The 20,855-nt window shown below is 34.2% G+C and overlaps 1 protein-coding gene across 1 annotated transcript; it reads left to right on the forward strand.

The window, feature by feature from the left end:
- The first annotated feature begins 2,781 nt into the window (after positions 1-2,781).
- Positions 2,782-14,667, forward strand: LOC131806430 (dromyosuppressin-like). The gene is made up of 3 exons (XM_059130499.1): positions 2,782-2,928; positions 13,197-13,408; positions 13,483-14,667. Exons 2-3 carry the CDS (start codon positions 13,201-13,203, stop codon positions 13,572-13,574), a joined length of 300 nt encoding a protein of 99 aa, XP_058986482.1. The 5' UTR covers positions 2,782-2,928; positions 13,197-13,200; the 3' UTR covers positions 13,575-14,667.
- Positions 14,668-20,855: the final 6,188 nt, after the last annotated feature.

The raw sequence follows: 20,855 nt of genomic DNA on the forward strand, positions 1-20,855 counted from the left end.
ATCCGATTCCATTCAGACTTGGAATAGCTCAATATTTCTATCAACACAAGATCTGTTATAAAGATGGTAGAGATCGGACCATTCCTTCTGGTACCTCCCCCACAAAGGGTCGACATTTTGAATAACCAAAACGATTATAAAATCTGAAATCTGCATTCGGTTCCTTTCGTATTTCACATATCTCATTATTACTACTAACACAAGATCGGCTGTGAAGATGGGATATATTTGTCCACTCCTTCTGGTACTTCCCCCCATAAAGGGTCAAAATCTTGAATATTCATGAAACTCATAATACGCGAAATTAACATCAGATTCCATTTTGACTTGGCACATCTTAATATTTCCATCAACACAAGATTTGTTATAAATATGGTAGAGATTGGACCATTTCTTCTGGTACCTCTCCCACATAGGGTTCAAGATTTTTAAAAAACAAAACACTCAAAGAAGTTGAAATAGTCTTACATTTCTCTTCAAATTTCACAGATTCAAACATATTTGCTAATACAAGATCTGTTGTAAAGATGATATATATTTGCGAACCCCTTACTGATACCTAACCCACAAAGAGCCAAAACTTTCAGTATTTTTTATCTGTCATAACTTGCGAAACAAGTCGGCGATTCTTTACAACTTGTTATATCTAAATATTTGTCTCTCAACCAGAATCCTGAGATGAATATGTGATTTATCGAAATTTATGATTTCGCCTAAAATTGGTTACAAATGTTCGATTTCCTTCAAATTTTGCCCATACCAATATTTTTGGCTGTATTAGATGAAGTATGAATGCATATTAATGCATATTATAACGGTTGTGGAGCAGAAATTTAACAAATCGGATTAACAATATATATGGGAGCTATAGCTATTTCCGAACCGATTTCTGCCAAATTTGATACACTTTTGCCCAGGCTCTACATGATTATAAGTGCCAAATTTCATCCAATTTGGCCTAACATTACACATTTGGTGCACAATAAAAAGCAAATCGGACGAAAATATTTATGGGAGCTATATCTATATTTTTACCAATTATCTCCAATTTCAGTAGGGTTCGTCCTTGGGCCAAACAAACGATTTGTGCAAAATATCATCTCGATCGGGCAATAAATACGACCTGTACTTTGTTTGCAAAAATGCATGGATGGACCGACATTCGGATGGATATGCATAAATCAACTCAGAATTAGATTCTATGCAGACCGTCAAAAGGAACTATGGCTTCAACTCGCTTCCTTCTCTATGTTACAAACAAATGCACAAAGGCATAATACCCTGACCACAGAGTGGTGTAGGGTATAAAAAACGTCGAAATTATCTACCAGAGAAGTTGGCACCTATTGCGAACTTAAAACTCCGAATTTGAAATAATTTTGGTGACAAATGTGGCTAAAAAGGTCAAAAAACTGAATATCTGGAGGTACAGGTAAATGGGAGCTATACGGAAACTTGCGCCTATATAGCTAATTGTTAGTCGGAGAAGGTGATGCCTTTTACGAACTCCAAATACCAAATTGATGATGATTCTGTTTAAAAAAATTAGCTAAAATCCTTCATATATCGAATATTGGGAGTTGCTGTTATATGGGGACTATATTAGATGTGGACCTGTATTAGCAATTTCCTGTAAAAGAAGGTAGTATAAAAATAACCTCTTATGTATGTATTTACATATATTTGGGGTAGTCCTTAAAGTTATTTGATTTAATATACCTACACACATGTATGGGAAATATTATGTCCATCTTGTGATTAGACATCCATTACAACAATTACATTAAGTCAACAAATTGGATTAGCCCTAAGATGAACATTAACAACAAACATGACATGGAGATCATAAATTCAATTAGGGAAAGATGCGGCCAACCACATAATAGCCTCTGCATAAACCACACATTAAAAGGTATAAACTAAACGTAAAACAGCTGCATATGGTTGTTAACAACAATAAAAACAAAAAACAACAATAAAGATATAAAGTTTAACAAAACTTTATTAATAATAACAAGTTTACAACTATTCAATTGTAATTTTTATTGTCGTTTTTTATACTTTTTTTAACTACCACTGAAAAAGATAGTTGGTGGTCTGCCATACAAGGTTTACACCTCATCCCCTCGTCATAGTTAAATGTTTAATAGTTTAAACAAACAATTGGTGAAACAATGAAGTAAAGACAAAAAATGAAATTGAAATGCTATTAATGTTTGCAGGGACAAGATGAGATGTTATATTATGTGAGGAGCTCATCAGGAGAAAGTTCATCTTCACCACCCACCCACCCTCTCCATCCGTGCTCACTGCCCAGGAGAATACACGTGTTTCACACGTAAAACTCATTGAAACTAATACCCCAAGTAAATATTTCACATTGTTACGACGTCATCACTTGGCTGTACAATACTCCCACACACTCATACACACACACACATTTCTCACTTCACAACTACAGAACTCTTCAAATTTTTATCGTTGTTATCTGTTATCATCCTTGGTGATTGGGTGGCATTAAGTCAACGCCTTCTTTTTCTCTTCTCTTCTCTTTGCCCAAAACCAAAAGCAGCAGCAACAAGTGTTTGTTTGTCTTGACTATTCAACCACACTCCCTCACTCCCCCACCCACTTTCTCTCTAACTGTTACTCTCTCAGTACGGTAGAAGGAATCGTTTCTTGTCGTTTCAATTAGAAACGATGTTTTTACGATGTCCTGCCAGCCAATGGGAATGTTGCATTTCTAAGGATTTCCAAGGATTCGTAAATGAATAAAAGCGGAAGGAATCCTGTCGAACAGCATCACAACAGTTTCAAACACTTGCCAGTGTACATCAAACGGATCTAAAAGCGAACAAATTTCCACGGAAATTAATCAACGATTTTTGAATTTTTCAAATTTAAAACAAACAAAAAACAACAACTTATGTAAGTATAAGTTATTAACAATAATACAACGATAAAAGTGCTACCAATTTTAAAAAAATTAATGTGTGTTCGAAAAGAAAAGAGAAAAAGTGAAATTTTTACGAAATTTTGAAAGAGCTAGGAATGACAATATCGAGCAATAAATTTGTTAGAAAAGAAGTATTTAAAGTTTCAAAAAATGAGAAAGTAGCTCCTGGTGAAAATTTTGTTGTAAAAAAAATTAATTTAAAGGATAGAGAGGCGAATAAAGAGCATCCAGTGCCTTGATTTCCCTTCCATTGATAAAAACCCAGTCTTATTTCAAAATAAAAATTTTAGATTTCGACAAAAGGGCAATAAGTTATAAAAAAGTATTAAAAATTTCAAAAATGAGGAAGTAGCTCCCAATGAAAAATAAAAATAAAAAAATAATTAATAGATACAACTTCAAACACCTTCTTCCTTCCATTGATCAAAAAACAATCTTCCTTCAAATTAAAATAAATGTTCTTAAATTCAAGATTCCGACATAAGAATACATTTTGAGTTTCCAATCCGTATTATATTTGGCTCAATATATGACAAGGCTCTAAATCAAAAGCTTAAAATAGACCAGAGGACATTAATTCCAAATGTTTCATTTCGTGGAATATTAACAGCGAAAGTCCTTAGTACATACTTAAGTAATCAGTTCAATCATAAATAACAATTTCGTGAGGAAATTTTAAATACAGAAGTTTGAGGGTTTCTTAATTTTGAAAAACAATATTTTAGAACCTATATTCAATTAGTTATTAAAATATCCCATATAAAGTATAGGAATTAGTCGATATAGTCCAAATCTGGCACGTGGTAATATATTTATCAGTTTTAGGTCAGATACGAATTGGTCAATATGGGCTAACTGTTTCGGAACCTCCCCTCCATATAGAGTCAACAGTTTGAATAATCATAACTTATGGCAGGGGGTATAAATCTGTCGGCAAAACCGAATGTTACTATTTAACTTGTTTAATTCATTTAAAAAAACGAGCAAGGATAATTGATAAAATTGGCAATTCAGAATTGTATTTTCAAACATCTATGTTGCTCCCTGACTCATGCACATCTGACACATTCAATCAAATCCTAATATCGAAAATGAAATGATTAACTTTGCTAAGTTTTTTTTTTCATAAAAAACACTTTAAATTTGCACCAATCTGCACAACAAATAGGTTAGACAAGGTATGAAAAATGCCCATTCGCGTTGCCATCTTCAAAAATTATTTCTTATGATACAATATTACCTATGGGAACTAAATCCCAAACACTTCTCTAGCCATAAAATGTTTCTTCACTAAAATACAAATATTACCATAAGAGTTAGGTTATCTAAAGAACATTTTGCAATTTATATTTATTGGGCGATATATTTGGTGTTTGATTACTTAAATCAATGAAAACCACAGCGATTAAAATACCGAAACTCCTTTTCTAATACTTAATTGGAAACAACAAAATATAAAAACGCTTTTATGAAATATCGCTTTTACACATAAGAACTGAAACAATATTACCAACTAAAAATATTGGTATTTTAGATATATAGGATGATATCTCTGGTGTTTGTTCCGTTATATAAATATAACTTGCAAGAAGTTTAGGGCACTTGTTCTTCTTTAAGGATTAAGTAATTTCATAAAATTACAACATCTATTTTGAAAGTTATGTCCTCCAGAAAATGTCTATCATAAAAATTTCGAAAAATTAAATAATTGGACTTAAATGTTAATTGGGCCATATCTCTGGCATTCGCTCACTTAAGGCCACTTATCTTACAGCAATGAAGGAACATAAATGGTTCTTCAAAATTCATATGGATTCATTAAAATTCAACAAAGTCTTACAAAGTAATTTTATCTAAACTTTGAGTGCGGAAAAATTAATAACAAACTAAGAAATTTATCTTTTAATACATTGGGCGATATCTCTGACATTTGTGAAGTTAAGTCAACAATATTTGCCACAAATATAGGCCAGATGTTCCGCTTTCAAAATTATACACATTCATAAAACTTAACAACTACTTTGATATTTATGAACTCTAGAACTTAATAGCGAAAAAAATGGCTAAAACTTAAAATTTGGCCATGTTATTTAAATTTGTCCATATCTCAGGCATTTGTCTGTAATTACGACATTAGAGACCAATCATAAAATGTATAGCATTTTCTGATAGGAAGAGTACTTTCGCGCCACCTGTACAGTGTTTTTAATTATTTGTGCGATTAAGTCTAATAATTAAAAAAAAAAACGACCAAGAAACTTTGGTAAAATTGAACATTCAGGATTGCCATTTAAACTTCCTTGTTGCTTCACAAACTTATCAACATCCAAGACATATATTCCAATCCTTATGTTGGATATTAGTTCGTTGCTTAATTCATATAAAAAACTATTCAAATTTGTACAAAAAAAAAGGGTTCACAAGATACAAAAAAGACACATTCGCGTTGCCATCTTCCCAAAGTATTTTTCCTAATCTTTTCATTATTTGAGGAATTATTTCTCGAAAAAAATACTTTTCATGGGAATAGAATTCCGTGCGGATAAAAAAGGAAAAATTATGCCCTCAATTTAAAATGAGAAAATCATGTTTGACATACTCCAAAAAAATCCAGAAATCAGTCTTCATAACATTTGACATTTTCCAAAACATAAAGCTATTGTCCACCTGACTACCTGCCCGTCTGTAAGTCAGTCATCATTCATGAAGCTTCCATACATTAACCACAACACGTTGTGAAAACTGAGAGAGGTGCAACATTCATAAGCTTGGGAAATACACTGCAGTTCCTAACATTCTGGCAAATAATTTATTTAAGAAAGCGATCAACATTGGTTGTAGTTGGACATTCAGGATTGTAATTTAAAATTATATGTTGCTCTACAGAATTATAACCATTCAACACATATATTTGAATCCTAATTTTGAACATTAATAAGTTGTAAGTAAGTAAGTAGAAAATAAAAGCATTTCAAATTTATACCAATTTGTACAACAAATAGGATACACGAGGTGCGAAAGAGACATATTCGCGTTGCCACCTACCCAAAGTATTTTTCGTCATCTTTTTATTATTTATGGAATTATTTCCTGAAAAAAAGACTTTTCATGGGAATAGAATTCCGTGCGGATATTCATGAATGTTTTTATTAAAAATTAAACAAATTTTAAAATGTTGACCTTTTTTTAAATTTTGATACCAGAATTTAAAGAAAATAAAAAAGGAAAAATTATGCACCCAATTAGAAAATCGTGTTTGACATAGTCCAAACAATTCCAGATATTAGTATTCATAACATTTGACATTTTCCAAAACATAAACTTAATGTCCGCCTGACTGCCCGCCTGTAAGTCAGTCATCATTCATAAAATTAAGTCTCCATGTAGTAACCACGGCACGTTGTGAAAACCGAGAGAGGTGCAACATTCATAAGCTTAGGAAAAACACTGCAGTTTCTAACATTCCGGCAAATAATTTATTTAATGCCATGTTTACGTTAGAACTTTTTGTAGGGTTAACCTACTTTGAGAGGATTTATTTGAAGTAAAAATAATGGATATGACAATTTAAATCCAAACCCAGTGGGTTAACCCTCATATATATAAACGTACTATAAGAAAACGACCAACATTGGTGAGTTTGGTCATTTAGGATTGTAATTTAAATTTTTTATGTTGCTCCTTAGAATTATAAACATTCAACACATATATTTGAATCCTAATTTTGAATATTAATTGGTTGCTCAGTTTTTATAGAAAACAAAAGCATTTCAAATTTATACCAATTTGTACAACAAATAGGATACACAAGGTACGAAAGAGACTCATTCGCGTTGCCATCTTCCCAAAGTATTTTTCGTCATATTTTTATTATTTATGGAATTATTTCCTAAAAAAGACTTTTCATGGGAGTAAAATTCCGTGCGGATATTCCTGAATATTTTTATTAAAAAATTGACCAAATTTTAAAATTTTCGACTTTTTTTAAAAAAAAAATGATAACAGAATTTAAAGAAAATAAAAAAAGGAAAAATTGTGCACCCAATTAGAAATTAGAAAATCGTGTTTGGCATAGTCCAAATAATTCCAAAAATAGTCTTTATAACATTTGGCATTTTCCAAAACAACATAAAGCTATTGTCCGCCTGACTGCCTGCCCGTCTGTAAGTCAGACATCATTCATGAAATTAAGCTTCCATGCATTAACCACAGCACGTTTTGGATATTGAAGGGAACTGCATTCTAACATTCCGGCAAGCAAACAAACACCTGTTGTCATATTTGCCCACCTCTCGAATCCAAATACCCAATGACGTGAATGCATGACAAAACAACCTCTAATGACATTAAAGTGGATGTACTTAGAGAGATGGTCATTAGAAAATCAAATACCAAAATTTGTTTGCCCCTCCACTGAAGCTAGACATGATATTCAAAATTTTGAATCAACATTGAGTTCCAAAAAAAAAAACGGAAGGTGATTTGTTTAAATTTCCGTTGGCAAAGTTTAAATTGGTATTAATGCATTCAATATGTTTTCATTTGCTAATTCTCACACCTCTCTATCACACGCGCATAACCTGTTGCTAAACAACAACAGCAATGGAATTTAATATCATCAACAGGTCGGATGATGCGTTTAGTTGCCTTGTGGATTGATTGTGATTTGATGTTGATGGCCTGATAGAGGATGAGAACAGAGCATAATGTGGTCTTATCAAGTTGATGGGCATTGTCACGCACACACACACAAAGAGAGACAGAGACACACACACATTCCATTTTGTTCCACTGACAACAAATCTGTCACACACTGACACCGTTATGGCCGTACTCTGTCTCTTCGGCTTGTTACTTTCCGTCAATCAATGCTAATATCCTTTAAGTCCTCATCGTCGACGACATCGTCATTGTCATCATCATCAACAGCATTTGCTTTGCCTTCCTAATATTCGTACATTCACAACATAATAGAGATTGAATGTTGACAATATGTTGCAATGCAGCATCAACACTTTAGACCCCTTACGGGCAATAGCATTTAATGCTCTCCTCTCTCTCTCCGGGCCATAATCTTGCTCACCTGCTTTGAAAAACAAAAAAAGAAAATAAAGTGTGACAATGTGCAGCGCAGCAGCAGACATTCCATGACTGATTGTGAGTTATTGCATGAATGGAAAAATGAATTATTTTGGCGAGGGGGAGAGGAGGGAAGCTTAAGTGTGTCTTATGTGTTAATCTGCATTTAGTAAATAAAGATATATTCATTAGGAACATATTGTAATAAATGAAATAGGAAAAAAATATTCTTTAGCCTTAGAAACACATTCGACACAGGTATGAATTAAATGGCCTGAGGTATGTGAAAGGGAAAGACATTTGAGAATATAAGGCTGCTCATATTTTTTTGTATGGCTCATGAACTATATATTAATATTAATTATTTATTAATATATCAATTAAATACCTTAAAATGTGACGAGTAAAAAAGTAGAATTGATCCAAAAATGAAGGTTAAAGATTTTAATATTTGAATCGCTTAATATGTTGTGGTATATCTCTGGATTTCAGTAGATATTTAGGGGACCCCATGACATGTCAATTGTAGTATAAGCTTCTGCTTTTCCAAAATCATTCGAAGAGCATTTAACGGCCTCTATAAATGAATATTTAAAAAAAATTCTAAACCCGTAGATTTTTTAATACAATTGGAGATATCTCAGAAATTAGGTCATATACAGAGTGAGATGAAATAACTGCAACCAACTTCAGACTGCTGTCATTTCTAAGCCACTCGTCCGACAGCTGTTAAAATTATTCCAGTGACAGCTCATTATATTATTTACAAGCGTACAAAAGCATTTTGGTGAGAATTTTCCAGAGAAAAAGTTATTCGGATGTGATTTCTTTATATTTATCTGGAAAACCACAAGTGGCTATCGTTAGAGCACCCCAACATTTAAATGTGAATAAATCTTTTGTGTCTCGTACCATCACTCGTTAACGTGATACTGGTACTGATAGCGTAGCCCGACGTCCAGGAAATGGACGGAAGAAAACAGCAACATCAGCAGAAATGGTTCGAAAAGTAAAGTAGCGACTTGATCGCAAAGAAGCGACCGCGTCGCAGTGGCCGAAATGACTCGTGAGCTGAACATATCGCAATATTCCATTCGGCAACTATTGAAAAATGAGCTCGGGGTAAAGCCATTGAAATTCCAAAAAGTGCACGAACTTACACCGCAACGGAAAAAAATAGACTCAGATTCAAAAGAGCTAAAAAGTTGCTTCGCTTGGCCGAAAGTGGTGAACTGCCGAATTTTGTTTTCTCCGATGAGCAAACATTCGTTGTCCAGAGCAGTTTGTAAACAAACAAAATGATCGTGTTTACTTGCCAAAGAGGTCAGCTGAATATGTGCACCTTCGGTTGGCCACCAGAACTCAAGCGCCGGCCTTGGTGATGGTGTGAGCCGCCATAACAGCCGATGGTCGCTCTCCGCTCGTAGTAATCGACCGTGGCATCAGAATAAATGCCGAACATTATCGCGAAAATATTCTGGAGGGTGTATTAAAGCCTTGGGCACGCCAACATTTTGGCCGCAGACCTTGAGCATTCCAACAGGACTCAGCACCATCGCACTCAGCAGGTTATAAAATGGGGTTCCTTGTTTCATTTCCAGTGCACAATGGCCACCAAAATCTCCGGATACCAATCCGTTGGCACTAAAAAACACCAGAGCAACATTCGGGCAGCGTGTGACGGTTTCATTGCCCGTTTGAAGGCCATAATTCGTGCCAAAGGTGATCAATTCGAACAAATTGAAACTTATTCTAAAATTTGATGCTATTTCCGATATTTTGTGCTTACATTCCATAACATTTTAAAAAAAGTGTAAACATTTTGTACTTTCATAACAAATTAAATTTGCTTTCTCTGGGGTCGTATACGTGCTGTACATCATCGTACGCCCTAGTGTATGTGTTCGGATTTCAGGGTGACGTATAATGACGATATCTATCATACGCCACCACATTCAATAATTTTGACATCTGCAAAATGTTTAAAGATTTAAAAAAAATAATATATTTCTTTATTTTTTAAAATGTATTTATTTTTTGCAGAAAACAGTCCCTTTCATTGTGATATGCCATTTATTTGCCATGTTCTTTGAACTTTTATGAAAAACATTGAAATTGAAAAGAGAGCAGAGACGTATCGAGAATAAGGGAAAAATTCTTCCCTACCCCAAAAATTTTTTTTTTTTTCAATACCATAAATAATTCCAGAAATGCACCTCCTTCTCTCTAAGAATAAGTATTTCTGACTGATTTAAAAAAATTGATATTTTTAAATCAAGACCTGCAAATTGACTTCCATTTCACTTTGACCTCCGCCAATGTATCCGCACGTATTTCACGCTTAGTTTTCATTTGTTTCAATTCCCTTTGGGGAACAGTAGATGCAAAAAAAAAAGAAGAATGAAAAATAGTTGATGCATTTTATTGTCTAACCTGAACGGATTGAATGTTGCCATAAAGCAATTTGTATGCCAACAGCATTGCAATGTAATACCCCAATGCAATTGAATCCTTTCGCGCCGGACATAGAAACACAAAGTTGAAAGTTGTGTTGATGATGAAACGGAGATAAATTATAAATTCTATTTGCAGGTCATATTTATGTTGAATAACAATAGGAATTGAGAGAAGTTTTGCTTTAAAATTTTCATATTAAATTGTATTCAATAATTGTGTAAATGTTTGGTTTCTAAAAAAACAAAGGCAATTTAATATTTTTGCATTTTATTAATAATAAAAAATAGACAACAAACATTAAAGAAATTGGTTTTTCGGAATAGGGTTTGTATATATAATCCTCGATTAATCGAATCGCTTAATTTTTATAAAAATCAAAGCACTTCAAACTTGCACAATTAATAGGTTAGACTAGGAACAAAAAAGTCCCATTCACGTTGCCATATTCGCAAATTATTTCTTCTTGACTATCCATGACATTAATTATTAAAAAAAATGATTTATACACGCTAAAATTAAGAAGTTAAAGTCATTTCAATAAACAAATCCATCTCTGCATTTTATGTAATTTCCCTTGTTAAATGTCACTGCATAGAAAATAGGTTGCCATCTCTGATTTGTGTATGTTTACTGGATTTACAAGTATAAATTTTGGCAATGAGATGTTGACAAATGAATAATTTTGAAAAAAATGTGGACATAAAATTGCATGACTACCTTCTTTATTCTAAATTGGATTTATACCTTATTTTAAATTGTCTATATGTAATTTGCTTAATAATATAATTTAAAAAATCGTCCAAAGACCAAGAAATTCGTCATTCAAAATAGTGTTTTCAAATTTCTACGTTACATCACAGACTTATAAACATCCAACACCTATTTTCGAAATCTAATATTATAAATTTGTTTATTGTATTTCCTCGAATTTTATAAAAACAAACACTTAAATTTGCACAACAAATAGGATACACTAGATACGAAAAAGACCCATCCTCAATTATTTATGACATGAGCAATGATCTCTTGAGAGAAATGCTTTCCGTGGGTCAGAATTTCGCACGGATATTCATAATTTGACTAATTTGCTCACTTTTAGTGTGTATGCCTCTTGTAGGCACTCAATATTGGCCTGAGAGAATATCGAGTAGTCAGCCCGATTGGAATAATATATAATAATAAATTCGAAACTTTATATTAAAAATTAATTGGTCTAAACAGATACGAAAAAGACCCATTCGCGTTGCCATCTTCGCAAATGATTTCTCCTTTATTATTTCTCTTTCGACAGAAATGCTATCCGTGGGTTAGAAATCCGCACGGTTATTCATAAATCGACTACTTTTCTCATTTTTAGTGCGTATGCCTCTTCTAGGCACTCAATATTAGTTCAAGATAAAAAAAAAATGAAAAACGTTAATTTATACCATATTTCAAATAATTATTAATATATACCACCAAGAAACATTGCTGAAAATTATCGCATTTTCAAACATCTATGTTGCTCCTTAGACTTATCAACGATCGACACATATATTCAAATCCTAACATTTGGTCTAAGCTGCCTAATTCTTATAAAAACAACAGCATTTCAAATTTGCACCAATTTGTACAACAAATAGGATACACTAGCTACGAAAAATGCCTATTCGCGTTACCATCTTTACAAATAATTTCTCCTCAATTATGCAAGATTAAACGTAATACCTCTCGAGAAAAATGCTTTCTGTGGGAATAGAATTCCACACGATAAAGGGGGCAAACAGAACGGTCCTGAAACTGAAATAAAATGTTCACCGAACTCCATCTCAATAAATCCATTGTCAATTGTGCTGTGTGGCATGTGAAACTGTCTTATCTAAACCATGTAATACGAGTGAAGCTCATGCACTTTGGGCAACAAAAAATTGGATATCATCTCACGGTAGCGCTCATCAATTAGAGTTACGCTACGCATCCAGCCTAAAACTGCAACACAGCTTTTGCAATGTTTCTGGCTGACTTTCACTTCCATATCAACAATTCAATTAGAATGTTCGCGTTGCCAACTGCAAATTATTTATCTTCAATTATTCAAGATTGGGGCTATGATATCTCGAGAAAAATTCTTTCCATGGGAATAGAATTCCGAACAATCTAGGCTGCCAATTGAATGGTCCCAATCCTGATATAAAATGATCACCGAACTCATACCTCAATAAGTTACTTTTAGGCAAGTCATTGCATTTTGGGCAAAAAATGGATATCATCTCACGGTAGCGCGCACCAATTATAGCTACTTACGGTTCGAAGCATCTTTGAAGACGTACGATCCAATAATGTCACCAACTCATAAACCGCACCAAACCGTGATTTTCTCTGAATGCATTGGTAGCCTTTACAATGCTTCAGGCCGACCTTCACTCGAAATTCGACAATTTTACTTATTAACGTATCAATTGGACCAATATTGAGCTTGGTCCACACATTTGAGGAAGTTCGCGATGAACTTTCTTAACAAAGCACGTTTTGATGATTTGCAGGCTTTTTTCGTTTCATGCTTAAATTATAGACCAAACTGAAGATGTTCGACAGTGAAACAAAACACGCAACATGTACAACTGTAAGCCAGTGTTGCCAATCAGATAATAGCTAAAAAGTCACCCATCGTTTTCTCTATATACTAACCCTTTTTCTCTCTCTCTCGCTCTCTTTCTCATTGCAGCAAAATGTCGAACCAAATTGTTGCCATCATTGTCTGCAGCCTTGTCTTCTCCAGCGTTTTGGTGAGCTGCTATGCCTCAACAGTGGCTCCCTTGTGCCAGCCCGGTATCATTGAGGGTATGCCACCACACATTCGTAAGGTGTGCATGGCTTTGGAAAATTCCGATCAATTGACAACCGCTCTGAAAACCTACATCAACAATGAGGCTGCCAGTAAGTTATTCAACGTTAAATCTCTATGGAATCTCAAAAAAAACTAACATCTTCTTTTTCTTCCCCCCTCCTAGCTTTGGTCACCAACTCTGAAGATTACACCAACAACCTGGGCAAGCGTACCGATGTCGATCACGTTTTCTTGCGTTTCGGCAAGAGACGTTAAATTACTCTCACGAACAGGCCAATCAATGCATCCAACCCTCCTCCATCTTACCTCCCACTCTCTCTGCGAATGGACGATGAATGAATGAGAATGGCCTTTTAAATCCCTTTCTATAAGATTTGGCTTTACACCTGGACCATATGCAAACTACACATACAACAAATAAAACTCCGATTTTCTTAACCTATCTAGTATTTTTAAACTAAATGTACACTGAAAATTAAAACAATGTCTTTAGTAATGTAAGTTTATTATAACAACTCCAAAAAAAAAACAACTGGAAACAATTATTAATAAAAAAACCTAAGTTGATCTCTTTGTAATATTACAACCCACAAAAAAACGCATACAACACCGTTTCTCTTGTAACAAAATTGAATAAAACTGTAGCCACTACTATATTTAAGGTCGATTTATCTCCTAAAGCATGTATGTATATAAACAACTACAAAAAAACAAAATAATTGAATAAAAATTTTCTTAATTAAAAATACTTTGCACACAATCATAATGTGGAAAGCCACTGTGGGCGACTGGTGTTGCCAACTACTAAAATGTTATAATGCATGGATCACACACAGAAAGTTTCGTTATAAAAGAGGATGTGAAGAGAGTGAGGCATACTCATTCTTCTCCATGTTTATCAATTGACTCCATTTCCTTTTATGTGAGAGTAACAATATTCACACAAAGAAACATTCATACAACAAAAACAGTTCATGGCAGAAGAGTGTAAAAAGTAACCTTTTCATATTTATTTCCCTTCTTAACTGCGAAAATTGGTCATAACACACCATGAAAATGGCGCCAAACATAAAACAACGCTTGTCACCTGCAGTGGCTTTCAACAAATGACATATTAACTAAACACATAATTGTATAGCTTGAATAAAAACTACAATAACAACAAGATTATTGTTATATACCTGGGGCAGAGCGATATATATACTACATACATTTGTTTTACAACAAAAACACACACGTACCCAAACTTAAAACTTAATAATAGAATGTAAAAGTGTAGCACCATGTCTAACTTTTTTGTTTGGAAAAAATTACTCTCAAAATAAAAGCGTTTTTGAATTAATATCAATCATATATTTCTATAAGCAAATGTATTCCTCTCGATGATTTCGGCACGGCAACAACAACAATAAAATGTGTTCCTCTCAAAACTGAAAACAAAATGTAAATATTTGGGCAACGTGTAAAAGGGCTATAGGCTCTAAATAGGGTTTCAATCCAAATATGACACGCTAGCTATTCAAAAGCGTAATTAGACCTGTTCTCACATACGCATCGGTATTCTGGTGGACAGCTATGGCTAAAAAAATGTAATATCAAAATACCACAAAAAGTCAATAGCAATTGGAGAATCAATAGAAAATTTTGTATCAGACCGGATATCTGAAACTTTTGTAGCTGCCTCATGTGAAACATTAATCCCCACCAAAGACTCGTGGATCGACGGATTTCTACCACAAATGCCGACTGGAAGCTGTTGTTATACAGAAGGCTCAGTGCTAGGGGAGAGAGCGGGACTGGGACTTTTTATTAAACATGGCATAGTACGCATTATATAGGTACCAGGTCATAAGGGAGTTAGAGGTAACGAGATAACAAAATCTCTCGCCAAAACAAGCAGGGAATTAGCAACAATAAACGTAGACAATCCAGTGCCGCTTAATGCGTCGTCACGTCTAGTGTTGAAGACATGGGCAAAAAACACCCACATATTCCTATGGAACAATGAGGGCGTAGGGAAAACCACAAAAATCTTATGGGGCGATCCCAATAAGATAAAAACGAAGAACCTTTTATTTCTTGGAAAAAAGGAGATCAGTGAGGTAAAAGGCATTCTTACAGGGTACCAGGGCCTACAAGCTCATCTGTACAAAAGAGAATGTGCAGATAACAGCATATGCAGAGCATGCGGGAAAGATGACGAAACATTGGAACATTTTCTCTGCCAATGCCAAGCGTCCAATCCCAATTCTTAACGAACGACTCCATACCGGAACTTAATCAGATCATGGTAAATGATATAAAAAAATTTCATAGAGGCAATTGAATTTCATATATAACAGACTGTAAACTGCCCGTCTTCTTTCGAAAATCCCTTTAGTCTAGAGCACACAGCAGGCCTTACTGGCTTAAGTGAATGCCCAACAGGCCATGCGGCGAATTGTTTCGCCCCTCTTTTCAACCTAACCTAATTATTTCTAAGTCGGAATAAAAAATTGAATTCCTAACAAGTGAAATAGTATCAGTCAGATGTATACCCCCAGCCTTAAGTTATGATTATTCTAACTGTTGATCTTTATGGGAGAGGTTCCGAAGCAAATGGCCAATATTGTCCAGTTATATTAATTACATATTGATATCAGATTTCCGGCTAAGTGAAATATTTAGATATAGCAAGGTGTATATAATCGCCGATTTGTTTCGAGATATAAATGTTGGAAATTGTAACCCTTTGTGGTGAGGTACCAGAACGGATTGGCAAATATTTATCATCTTCACAACAGGTTTTGCGTTAGCGAAAATGTTTGAATTGTGAAATTTGAAAAGAGATCTCGCGTTTTGTTTTTCAAAATGTTGACTCTTTTGTGGGGGATGTACCCAAAGGAGTGGACCGATATACACCATCTTCACAGCAGATCTTGTGTTGGTAGAAGTAATGAAATGTGTTAAATTTGAAGAGAATCGGATGCTTATTTCGAATTTTATGAGCGTTTTGGTTATTTGAAATGTCGGCCCTTTGTGGGGGAGGTACCAGAAGAAATGGTCCGATTTCTACCATCTTTATAACTGATCTTGCGTTGATAAAAATATTGAGATGTATCAAGTCTGAATAGAATCGGATGTAATTTACGCGATTTATGAGCTTTATTGATATTGAAAATTTTGACTCTTTTGCGGGGGAGGTACCCGAAGGAATGAACCGATATATTCCATCTTCATACCAGACATTGGGTTAATGAAAATATTGTGATGTATGTAATTTGAAGACAATCGGACTCTTACATCACATTTTAAAAGAGTTATAATTATTCAAAATGTTGACCCTTTGTGGGGAAGGTATCTAATGGAGTCGACCGATATTGGCCATTTTCGTACCTGACCTAGCACTGATGCAAATATTAGAATATACAAAGTTGGAGCAAAAACGTACTATCCTTTCTATGCAGAAAAGAAGTTTTTTTTTTTTTTGTGAGAGGTATCAGAAGAAGTCGACCGATATTGCCCATCTCCGAACTCGATCTAAGTTTGACAATAAAATTATGATGTACCAAGTTTGGATCAAATCGGATACTGCCTTCTAGAGTTATCCTGCGCACCAGCCAGACAGACGGACATCGTTAGATCTACTCCAAATGTTCTGAAACGGATTTGGTCCAAAGAGACCTGGGGTCTAAAACCGTTACTTCAAAGAGGCACGTTTTTGCCGTATCAAATGATATACACCCTCTCTAGCCATATGACTGAGCGTATAAAAAGGATGTTTTTTGTCTACTCATTCAGATTTTAAAATATAGAGGGTGAGATGAAGAAACTACAACCAACTTGAGACTGCTGTCATTTCTAAGCCTCTCCTCCGACAGCTGTTAAAATTATTCCAGTGACAGCTCATTATATTGTTTAGAAGCGTACAAAAGTATTTTGTTGAGAATTTTCCAGAAAAACGTTATTCGAAAGTAAAGAAGCGACTTGATCGAAACCCGTGTCGCAGCGGCCGTGTGCTGAACATATCGCAATATTCCATTCGCCATTCGGCAAATATTGAAAAATTAGCTCGGGGTAAAGCCATTGAAATTCCAAAAAGTGCAAAAACTTACATCGCAACAGAAAGAAAATAGACTCAAAAGTAGCGAGCTGCCGAATTTGGTTTTCTCCGATGAGAAAACATTCGTTGTCCAGCAATTTGTAAACAAACAAAATGCTCGTGTTTATGTGCACCTTCGGTTGGACATGGGAACTCAAGCGCCGGCCATGGTGATGGTGTGGGCCGCCATAACAGCCGATGCTCGCTCTCCGCTCGTATTAATCGACCGTGCATTAGAATAAATGCCGAATATTATGGCATAAATAATCTGGAGGTTGTATTTAAACCTTGGGCACGCAAACATTTTGGCCGCAGACCTTGGACATTCCAACAGGACTCAGCACCATAGCACTCAGCACGAGTCACCCAAGAATGGTTACAAAATGAGGATCCTCCTCCACCAAAATCTCCGGATACCAATCCGTTGGACTATTGTGTCTGGAGTATTTTTGAAAGCAAGGTTGGCACTAAAAATACCAAAGAGTCGATCACCTCAGGCAAGCGCTTCGCCGGGAATGAGCCAAAGTACCGCAGAGCAATATTCGGGCAGCGTGTGACGGTTTCATTGGCCATTTGAAGGCCATAATTCGTGCCAAAGGTGACCAATTCGAACTAATCTAAAATTTCATACTAAAAAATGTAAAAATTATGGCGTCCGACTTTGTTCAGTTTTTTATCTCACCCTAGGGAGGTAGGTACTAATATTATTTGGCGCTAGACCTTTACAAAAGTTTTTTTTTTTCGAGATACAGTTCAAATTAAAAAAATGGTAAAATTGACTCGACATTGATGCTGATATTTTGTTGTGTTACTCTCCAGCTAATGATGGAGGGGAGGGAGTATAACAAGCAACACAAATATAAATATAATAATATGTGTCATATATACAACATTATTTTTATATAAAGATATAAGATAAGTGTACTTACCTATCTCAAGTATTTGTTACTAAAAATATAAACTTTTGGATTATATTGCTTCAGAATTTTGAAATATTTGTTATATAACTTTAAAGGAAATAAAACACGATTCGCTGTATAAAACAAAATTTGTATTTATTTGATGAGATTATCACAGTTTTTTTTCTATTCTTCTTTTCAAACTATAAATATTAACGTTTATAACAACCAAAACAAAATAAATATTAGAAAATAACAACATATAAAAAATAAGGACAAAAGGAATATAAAATGTAATCAACTTATTGAAAGTGTGATTAACAAATGAGAAAAATCTAAGTAAAATATTATAAACAAAAAGAAAAGGTTTGTTTTTATGCATTCATTTGCATTTGGGTTGACTTTTTTGTATATTTGTCCATTTGCCATATGAATATTCTGGCATTTGGTTGTTTTTTAGTTATTTTTTGGATTTATTTTTTTAGATTTTAACTTGGCAGCAATATTTTCTTGTGTATGTTTTTTAATTTGTGTTCTTTTTTTGACTATGTAGATACCTTTACTGCTTGATTCGAAATGTTTCAAATTATTTTTGTCTCCTCCTCACTAATACTTATTGAATATGGTTCTTCTTATTTTTTCATGTATGAAAAATAATTTTCATTAAAAATTTCATTTTTTTTCTGGGCAGTAAATTTGCAATTAAACTTAGTTTTTCATTTTTTTAATTTGTAAAAATTGTAAAGGTATTTCAATTTAGTGTTTAATATTTCTTTTCAAATTATTGTTTATTTTTTTATTTTAACTTTCACGTTGTAAATCTAATTTCAAAAAATAAAACAAAAAAAGACAATTAAACATAATAATTAAATTATATATAAAAATCAAAATTACTAATTTATTGTTTCATGGATATGTTTCCATTTGATATGTTTCTCCAGATTTTGCAAACACATTATATATATTTTTTTATTTTTTTGATTAAAATGATTTCAATAAGGGATTTAATAAAAAGGGAAATTAAATATTTTTGCGTAAAATTCTCGGTTGATTACAAAAACTTCAACAATTTATAAAGCATCAGTCGGTTTTGACGACAGATGTATATCCTCAGCCTATGTCGGTAAAGGGAGTCAATGTAGGAAAATGTTGACGCTTTATTGGAAAGGTACCAGAACGGCTAGTCCTATCAATCCCATATTCACACCAGATCTTGTGTTGCTAAAAATATTGAGATGTACCACATTTGAAAAGAATCGCATGCTCGTTTTTTACTTTTCTAAATTACTATGATTTTTCACAATTTTTGTGGGTAAGGTCCGATTTATCCCAACTTCATATCAGACATAAAGTTGATCGGGGATAAGCAGAATATGACATATCGAATCAAATTTAATTGATTATTTAACTGTTGATCCGTTGTATGGGAGCTACCAGAATGAATGGTCCGATCCCACAGCAAATCTTGTGTTGGTAGTAATATTGAGATGTGTCTAGTTTGATAAGAATCTGATGCTTGTTTTGCTTTCTAAAAATTTATAATTATTTAAAATGTTGGTTCTATGTGAGGGAGCTACCATAAGAAGTGGACCGATATTGCCAATCTCCGAACTCGATCTAAGTTTTATAATAATATTACAACGTACCAAGTTGAGATGAAGTCAGACACTCCTTGCGACAGTTACCGTTCACACCAGTCAGGCAGCCAAACCAATGGATGGACCCCGCTAGATCGACTCCGAATGTCGTAAAAAAGATTTCGTCCAAAGAGACCCAGGGCTTCAAATCGCTATTTCGATGAAACACGTTTTAAAATGATATATACCCTGAGAATTCGGCTGGGCCGAACTTTTAATACTCTCCACCTTTTTGGTAAAGAAAACATTTTTATATAAAAGTATCTGAAATCAAACGTGTTACGAAAAACCACGTGGTATGGGGCCGTACCAAAACGGGAACCTCTATAGACAATTAGGATTATCAAAATACCGAATTTCGGTGGGTATCGTTTTATGTCCGCTATAGGAAAACGTGGACCTAAATATTCAATGTTCTGCCACCGGAGCTAGAACCCACTGTGAACTACAAATACCAATTTTTAGACAAATCCGTGGGAAAATGTGACAAAGAGCATCAAAATACTGAATATCCGGAGGTACCATCATGTGGGGGCTGTACAAAAACTTGGATCTATACATACAATTCTTTGTTATCGGAGCTAGAACCCATTATGTCCTACAAATACCAATTTTAAGAAAAAAATGTGACAAAAAATCTTCAAAATACCGAATATTGGGAGGTACCATTACATAGGGGCTATACCAAGACGTGGACCTATATATACTATGATCCGCCACTGGAGCTAGAACCCATTGCGACTTGTAAATACCAATTTTTAGACAAATCCGTGCAAAAATGTGGCAAAGCACATCAAAATACCGAATATCTGAAGGTATCATTATATGGCGGCTACGCCAAAACGTGGACCGATACATCTGATTTTGAATACCAAACATTCTTGACATTATACACATTGTTGTGCCAAATTTTGAAGCT

The sequence above is a fragment of the Musca domestica genome, unplaced genomic scaffold (assembly GCF_030504385.1).
Source record: "Musca domestica strain aabys unplaced genomic scaffold, Musca_domestica.polishedcontigs.V.1.1 76, whole genome shotgun sequence".
NCBI classification, from domain to species: Eukaryota; Metazoa; Arthropoda; class Insecta; order Diptera; family Muscidae; genus Musca; species Musca domestica.

Bases quoted from the DNA above. Each gene is read 5' to 3' on its own strand.
- LOC131806430 (XM_059130499.1), top strand. From the start codon at position 13,201: ATGTCGAACCAAATTGTTGCCATCATTGTCTGCAGCCTTGTCTTCTCC. The intron at 13,409-13,482 runs GTAAGTTATTCA...CCCCCCTCCTAG, and splicing joins CATCAACAATGAGGCTGCCA to CTTTGGTCACCAACTCTGAA.